We start from the raw sequence: 8,726 nt of genomic DNA on the forward strand, positions 1-8,726 counted from the left end.
CGTCCAACATGTCCAACCCGTCCAGCTGATGGAGTATAAATGAAAATACGACAATGTCATCGGCGTAAATGTGATCAGACATATCTGAAAAGGACTGAATAATGCCAGCAAGTGGAATAATATACAAATAAAACCAAAGTGGACCCAAAACGGAGCCTTGTTGGACCCCACAAGTTAAGGGGGCAGAGTCAGACGAGAACCTGTCCGTCTAACCGCAGAACGTCCTGATAAATATGAGCTGAGACAGAGACACCAGCCAGGACCTGGTGGACAGAGATCTGGTGAAACCAGCACCGAGCATTTCCCTCATCAGCGCCACCAACAGGTCGTTATGGACTCTCACTGAAGCAGGTTCAGTGGAAAGGTGTTTAGAAAGCCAGACTGGAGGATCCGACATCTGAGACTCACTAAACCAGGATCTGAGTCGCGTTTCTACAACTTTTTAAAGTAATTTACTGAGAAAGGGAAGCTTGGAGAGGAGAGCAGGGTCAGGATTAGGTTCCTTTAGAAGAGGGGCCACTTCTTTAAAACATGGTGGGACGGACCCTTGATCAAGGAGCTGCTAATTATTGACAAAACTGTTGGAGCGGTGGCAGTTAGAGCCTGGACAAGCAGCGAGGGGGGAATATTTCCATAAAAAGAAGAAAGTTTAATTTCACCAATTAGTGAAATTGGGTCAGTTGATGCAACTGGAGCAAAAGAAGAAAATAAATCCGAACACTGAGAGAAGCAGAGGAGATGTGCTGGTCTCAGGTCCATCACCTTCTTTATGAAAAACTGAGGAACATGTTACAGCCGACTTTGAGGTCAATGAAACATGATGCGCTGTTAGAGAAACAATACTGCTGATGGTATTAAATGGATTATTTTTGTTCTGGTGAATAATATTCCTAAAATAAGATGATCCGGCATCACCAACTGCCTTGTTATGAGACTCAAGGAGCTCTTTGAAATGTTCCCAGTGGACAACCAGACCGGTTCTCTTCCACAGGTGATCTGCTTTCCCACAAGAGCGTCTGAGCTCTCGGGTTTGATAGTTTAACTGGGATGAACTGGGATGAACTGGGATGAACGGGAATTAACAGATGATGGCTGCTATGTGCATAAAACTCATGGTGCGGTCACCATCCTCCTCTGACCTCTGACCTATTGAGAACCTCTGGAGTTTCCTCCAGCAGAAGACCTGAGGCTGGGATGCAGCTCAGATCAATCAGCGGCTCTGGAAGGTTTTCTGACTCCTGCAGACATTCAGAAACGATCCACAAACTCACAAGTTCAGTGGAAGCAGGAATCGATCAGCTGACATAAAGAAGGTCCTACGTTAACATGCAACTGTCTGTTAGGGTGTTTTACATTGAAATGGCTTTTGATTTCACTACCTGTGACCACTTAATGCTGAACATTCAGAGAATGACCGTTTGCACTTTGTAATCCATAAAATGTTTAGAAAATCTGCTGTGCATAATAATTTGGAACAGTTTCAGTTTTTTATTTTTGAAAAAACACTGTTCTGATTGGGAGTTTTGTTCAGTAAAATTTGATTGATACTGTAATAGTTCATGACTTGAAAATTATACTGACCATCATTTGCATCGACCATTAAGGAAAATCTGAGAAAATATCACTTCATAATAATTTGGAACACAGTGTAGAAATTAATCTGGATGAAAATATGCTGATTATATCCATACAGATCTCCATAAATTAACATGAAATGCAGGGCCTGCTGTGTCTCTGGGGTCAGGGGTCATCAGTCAGGATGGACTCATACAGCTTCTCCAGCCGTGGATCCAGACCCGAGGACACCCAGCAGTAGCCGTCCGCCGTGCTTTTCTTCTTCTTCACCTCCGTTTTGGAGCGACTGCAGCGGAATATGGCGATGAAGAGAGTCAGAGCGACGAGGGCGAGCAGCGGGACGACCGAGCCCAGGACACAGATCAGCACCCTGTCCCTGGCCGTGGCGTCCTCAGCGGACACCGGGGACTGGTTGCTGAGCTGGTCTGTGACGTTGACCAGCTCAGGCAGCGGGGCGTCGGTGTGGGGGGACTGGTGCTGCAGCTCCACGGCAGTCCTGTGGGCTGAGGTGACGGGCTGCTGGGACGACGCGGAGGTCATGCTCTCCAGCGTCAAGCAGCTGAAGCTGCCGACCGTATTGATGCATGTGAGGAGACGTGGGCAGGGGTCACCGGCGCATTCGTCCACATCCACACAGGACGCCCCGTCTCCGGACACACGGAAACCCTCCTGGCAGAGGCAGGAGAAGGATCCCCCAGTGTTCACACAGCCGTGATCACACACCGACCCTTCACACTCGTTCACATGCCTGCATTCGCCGTCCGACAGGCGGAAGCCATCCCCACACACACACCTGTAGCTGCCAGGAGTGTTGATACAGCCGCGGTTGTCGCAGGCCTGAGAGAGGCACTCGTCCACGTCGGAGCAGTTCCGCTGGTTTTCACTCAGTCTGAAGCCACTGGGACATCTGCAGGAAACGCCGGCCTCGCCCATCACACAGCTGTGCTCGCAGGTATCGGGTCGGCACAGGTCCATCATCCTACAGGAGAACCCGTCCTCTTCCAGCTCCCAACCTTCTCTGCAGGAGCAGCGAACAGCTCCTCTGTCCTGCCGGCACTCCTGTGCACAGCCTCCGTTGTCCTTCTGACAGTTCTGGGTTTCCAGCGTGCAGAACGGCCCTGGAGGGCTCCAGGCGTAGGCGCCGTCCAGCATTTTGCACTGAGAGGAAGTCGTCTCGTGGCCACCGCAAAAGACTCCGGCCCGCGTCCCGTACGGAAGCAGCTTCAGCTCAGTTTTTAGAGGCTGTTTTAAAAAGATCGACTCATAGACGATCCTTCCAGGCCCCTGCAGAACCAGAGGGGGACACATCCCCTGGAAGTAAAACTTACAAGCAAAAGCAGCTTTTTTTCTACAACCTTCTGGGGTCCATTTCATTTGATCCTGGTCTGAGAAGGTGTAAGCCACCCTCACACAACTCTCTGTGATGCATGTGTCAGGAGGCTCTTGTTCCCAGTTGGAATACTGGGAATCTTCATTCCCAGAGACCCATTTAAACCCTCGGAGAGGCCTGTCGGGGAGAACACAGTCCTTTCTCATCAGCTTCAAGCCGATCCAGACCTTTAACACCCGGACAGGATGTTGTTTTTCAACCAGCGAGAGAAGTGAGCGCAGATCTTTCTCCTCCTTTCTGTCTCTGAGAGTCATCAGGTATCCGCCGTCGTCCTTGCAGATCTCCTGGGCCTTGTGAAAGTCAACGGGCTCCATGTTCAGGACGAAGCAGGCTTTGGGAGTGCACAGCATCTCCTGTTTGGCTCCTGATGATCCCTCCAAGCTGCTGATGAGCGGCAGGAGGAAGATCAGCAACATGGCTGCTGTGCAGAGCAACAAAGCAGGATCTGTGCAGAGCGTTTCAGGGAGAATGGAGACCGGTCTGCAGCGGTCCAGTCATTGCTGAAGGAGAACTGATGTGAGCCTGCTGAGATGTTGGTGCTCCAGCATCCTGTTTGGGAGCCGAACTGAAGACGGAAGTGTTATTCAGCAGCAGAAACTGGGCCGGTTCCGTTCTGGAGCAGAAAACAATGAGAGGCAGGGTTCTGTTATGACTGCTCCTCCAGATGTCTCCGGCTGCGGCCGACTCCAGAGGCTGGAAACACACCGCTGGTATTGTGCTGCCTCACAATGCAGAGGCCAGAGCTTCAGGACGCTCTGCCAGCAGGAACGCTGCTGCTGGGAATTCACCTTTGACCTTTATCATTGTTTTGTTGCAAGAAATCAGCTGAGCAATACTTTATAATGTACAATGGAGCCAACGATGGTCCCGGTCCCCGTCCCGGTTCTGGTCCCCATCCCGGTCCCGGTTGGTGTAAGGAGTTCTGAGGAACCTGAAGGAGCTCAGGTGACTTCTTCAGGTTACCACAGTGAGTTACCGTAGCCTAGGCAACCAGCTGGTCACCATAGTAACGCTAAAGTGTTGCACCTCAACAGAAAGGGAAAAATATGCAAGCCATCCTAACAGCTAAAATAAATTTAATTTATTATCACGTAGAAAAATTATGTTTGCAGGAGATGAAAACATGAGGAGAATTGGGTTTTAGATGGATGATGGTTGGATGGTCGGTTCCCAGACTCCATCTGTCTCTCTGCTCCGTCTGTTATGAACTGAGAATGTTCCAGTTTAAAGCAGGAAGTACCCGGGAACAATGGCAGGAAACTCAGGAGTGGGCCCTCCGTCCAGCACGGAGTGGGCCTTCCGTCCAGCACGGAGTGGGCCCTCCGCCCAGCACGGAGTGGGCCCTCCTTCCAGCACGGAGTGGGCCCTCCTTCAAGCACGGAGTGGGCCCTCCTTCTAGCACGGAGTGGGCCCTCCGTCCAGCACGGAGTGGGCCCTCCTTCTAGCACGGAGTGGGCCCTCCTTCTAGCACGGAGTGGGCCCTCCTTCTAGCACGGAGTGGGCCCTCCGTCCAGCACGGAGTGGGCCCTCCGTCCAGCACGGAGTGGGCCCTCCGTCCAGCACGGAGTGGGCCCTCCTTCTAGCACGGAGTGGGCCCTCCGTCCAGCACGGAGTGGGCCCTCCGTCCAGCACGGAGTGGGCCCTCCTTCTAGCACGGAGTGGGCCCTCCTTCTAGCACGGAGTGGGCCCTCCTTCTAGCACGGAGTGGGCCCTCCGCCCAGCAAGGAGTGGGCCCTCCGCCCAGCACGGAGTGGGCCCTCCGCCCAGCACGGAGTGGGCCCTCCGCCCAGCACGGAGTGGGCCCTCCGTCCAGCACGGAGTGGGCCCTCCGTCCAGCACGGAGTGGGCCCTCCTTCTAGCACGGAGTGGGCCCTCCTTCAAGCACGGAGTGGGCCCTCCGCCCAGCACGGAGTGGGCCCTCCTTCTAGCACGGAGTGGGCCCTCCGTCCAGCACGGAGTGGGCCCTCCTTCCAGCACGGAGTGGGCCCTCCTTCTAGCACGGAGTGGGCCCTCCTTCAAGCACGGAGTGGGCCCTCCATCCAGCACGGAGTGGGCCCTCCGTCTAGCACGGAGTGGGCCCTCCTTCTACCACGGAGTGGGCCCTCCGTCCGGCACGGAGTGGGCCCTCCGTCCAGCACGGAGTGGGCCCTCCTTCAAGCACGGAGTGGGCCCTCCTTCCAGCACGGAGTGGGCCCTCCTTCCAGCACGGAGTGGGCCCTCCTTCAAGCACGGAGTGGGCCCTCCTTCAAGCACGGAGTGGGCCCTCCGTCCAGCACGGAGTGGGCCCTCCTTCAAGCACGGAGTGGGCCCTCCTTCCAGCACGGAGTGGGCCCTCCTTCCAGCACGGAGTGGGCCCTCCTTCAAGCACGGAGTGGGCCCTCCTTCAAGCACGGAGTGGGCCCTCCATCCAGCACGGAGTGGGCCCTCCGTCTAGCACGGAGTGGGCCCTCCTTCTACCACGGAGTGGGCCCTCCTTCTAGCACGGAGTGGGCCCTCCTTCAAGCACGGAGTGGGCCGTCCTTCTAGCACGGAGTGGGCCCTCCTTCAAGCACGGAGTGGGCCCTCCATCCAGCACGGAGTGGGCCCTCCTTCTAGCACGGAGTGGGCCCTCCTTCAAGCACGGAGTGGGCCCTCCTTCCAGCAGGAGTGGGCCCTCCGTCCAGCACGGAGTGGGCCCTCCGTCCAGCACGGAGTGGGCCCTCCTTCTAGCACGGAGTGGGCCCTCCTTCTAGCACGGAGTGGGCCCTCCGCCCAGCACGGAGTGGGCCCTCCGTCCAGCACGGAGTGGGCCCTCCTTCTAGCACGGAGTGGGCCCTCCGTCCAGCACGGAGTGGGCCCTCCGTCCAGCACGGAGTGGGCCCTCCTTCTAGCACGGAGTGGGCCCTCCTTCTAGCACGGAGTGGGCCCTCCGCCCAGCACGGAGTGGGCCCTCCGCCCAGCACGGAGTGGGCCCTCCTTCTAGCACGGAGTGGGCCCTCCTTCAAGCACGGAGTGGGCCCTCCATTCAGCACGGAGTGGGCCCTCCGTCTAGCTCGGAGTGGGCCCTCCTTCTACCACGGAGTGGGCCCTCCTTCTAGCACGGAGTGGGCCCTCCTTCAAGCACGGAGTGGGCCCTCCATCCAGCACGGAGTGGGCCCTCCGTCCAGCACGGAGTGGGCCCTCCTTCAAGCACGGAGTGGGCCCTCCTTCTAGCACGGAGTGGGCCCTCCTTCAAGCACGGAGTGGGCCCTCCATCCAGCACGGAGTGGGCCCTCCTTCTAGCACGGAGTGGGCCCTCCTTCAAGCACGGAGTGGGCCCTCCTTCCAGCAGGAGTGGGCCCTCCGTCCAGCACGGAGTGGGCCCTCCGTCCAGCACGGAGTGGGCCCTCCTTCTAGCACGGAGTGGGCCCTCCGTCCAGCACGGAGTGGGCCCTCCGTCCAGCACGGAGTGGGCCCTCCTTCTAGCACGGAGTGGGCCCTCCGCCCAGCACGGAGTGGGCCCTCCGCCCAGCACGGAGTGGGCCCTCCTTCTAGCACGGAGTGGGCCCTCCTTCAAGCACGGAGTGGGCCCTCCATTCAGCACGGAGTGGGCCCTCCGTCTAGCTCGGAGTGGGCCCTCCTTCTACCACGGAGTGGGCCCTCCTTCTAGCACGGAGTGGGCCCTCCTTCAAGCACGGAGTGGGCCCTCCATCCAGCACGGAGTGGGCCCTCCGTCCAGCACGGAGTGGGCCCTCCTTCAAGCACGGAGTGGGCCCTCCTTCTAGCACGGAGTGGGCCCTCCTTCAAGCACGGAGTGGGCCCTCCATCCAGCACGGAGTGGGCCCTCCTTCTAGCACGGAGTGGGCCCTCCTTCTAGCACGGAGTGGGCCCTCCTTCTAGCACGGAGTGGGCCCTCCTTCAAGCACGGAGTGGGCCCTCCTTCCAGCAGGAGTGGGCCCTCCGTCCAGCACGGAGTGGGCCCTCCGTCCAGCACGGAGTGGGCCCTCCTTCTAGCACGGAGTGGGCCCTCCGTCCAGCACGGAGTGGGCCCTCCGTCCAGCACGGAGTGGGCCCTCCTTCTAGCACGGAGTGGGCCCTCCTTCTAGCACGGAGTGGGCCCTCCTTCTAGCACGGAGTGGGCCCTCCTTCTAGCACGGAGTGGGCCCTCCTTCTAGCACGGAGTGGGCCCTCCGCCCAGCACGGAGTGGGCCCTCCTTCCACCGACACGCTGACCCATCAGGATGTCTCAGGCTCGGTTCTTACAGAGCTAATGCATGTGGATCTGGGTCAAACGTCAACCTCTGCGGTACGGTTCTGATTGTCTTCTTCTTTAAATCGGGTCAGTGGGAAATGGACTAAGCTCAGAACCAGAACCAGCAGTACCTCCATGCAGCGATACGGATCTGTGGGGAACTCCTGGTTCGGTCAGGCTCAGGAATCAAACCCACAACCCTCAGCCTCTCCTCCTTTCTGAGGTTTAAAGTCTGAAACCTCCTTCGAAAGCTCCTGGGTCAAAACAAAACGGCAAATATTAAAATCAGATAAACATGTTTACACCGAGATGCAGGGTCATCCTGATGATGTCCAGCAGGGGGCAGTGTCCGCATTGCTGCATTTCACGGTCGCTGCTGTTTGTTTTTGCCTCAAACGTGACAAAATACCTCAAGACGACTTGAATAATTTCTCATAAGGTTACCATGAAAAAGCTGAGCTTAAAGTCTGATCTGTAGCTGAATTGAACTGCTGAATCATAATAAACCAGAAATAAAGACTGATAGAAACCTCTGCTGTTTCCATGGAGACAACTCCAACAAACTGAACCGGTGGTGCATTAGCACTGAGACGGCCCCGGCTAACCAGGCCAGGCTAGCAGTTTTCAGCTAAGGTTAGCATGTAGCATGTAGCTCACAGCTTCCTATGATCAACAAACGAAAGGGATAATTGACAGGCTTTGTGCAGCTGTGGTTGAACATCTGGAATTGGTTCAAGTCTCCTGTTGCTGTTCAGTGAAGTTTGAGCAGGAGGAATAAAATCCACTCAGTCCTGCTTCACTGCAGCTGCTGCAAGAAACATCAAGACAAAAGCTGGTTTCTAACCAGCAGGAGTCAAAGCAATTCCAGTAATTCGGATGATTTCATGTGTTCATAGAAGAACCGCCGACACCAGAGAACCCTGCAGTCCGACCCCCCAGGTACCAGGCGGTTCTGCTGTTGTTCCCTCTGAGCAAAACGTGGCCTAAAAACAGCGTTTCCCCTTGTGGGGACCGAAGCGTCTCCATGCGTGTGTGTGTCAGGAACATCTGCAGGAACTGGAGATGACTGATTTATAGCTGACAGCAGATATTGACTTTAATCCAACAGAAACTCATTTTTCAGAATGAAGCGTCTCTGATGACAGAAACAATCTGACATATCCACAATCGGTACTGTCTCTTTAAGCAACAGGTAGCTCACCTGGAGGCTCACCTGGCCCAGAAGAAGCATGATGGGAAGGTTTGTATTGGGTGTATGTAAACTTGTGGCTTCATCACATGATCAGCTGACCTGGACAGACCTGGACAGACCTGAAGGTTCAGCCAATCAGTGAGGGTTGAACCTGCTGCCGCTGTCAGGCTGAACCCAGGTGAATTCTGGGACATGTTAAGGAGGACACCTTCATAGTGTGACCTGGTTCTTCTGGTTTAGTGAATCCGGTCCGGTCTGGTCCAGTTTGGCCTGGTCCGCTCAGTCATTGAGCCGGGTCACCAGGCAACAGAGCGCTGAATCCAGTCCAAACTTTAGCGCCCCCTGCTGCCTCTGCTGGG

General features: G+C 56.2%; 1 protein-coding gene across 1 annotated transcript; it reads right to left on the bottom strand.

Moving 5' to 3' along the window:
• Positions 1-1,468: 1,468 nt before the first annotated feature.
• cd93 (CD93 molecule) lies at positions 1,469-3,525 on the bottom strand. Its single transcript, XM_014968162.2, has one exon. It carries the CDS (start codon positions 3,379-3,381, stop codon positions 1,741-1,743), a length of 1,641 nt encoding a protein of 546 aa, XP_014823648.2. The 5' UTR covers positions 3,382-3,525; the 3' UTR covers positions 1,469-1,740.
• Between the last annotated feature and the right edge of the window lie 5,201 nt (positions 3,526-8,726).

The sequence above is a fragment of the Poecilia mexicana genome, unplaced genomic scaffold (assembly GCF_051168715.1).
Source record: "Poecilia mexicana isolate PSO_F unplaced genomic scaffold, ASM5116871v1 scaffold_23, whole genome shotgun sequence".
In the NCBI taxonomy this organism is placed as follows: Eukaryota; Metazoa; Chordata; class Actinopteri; order Cyprinodontiformes; family Poeciliidae; genus Poecilia; species Poecilia mexicana.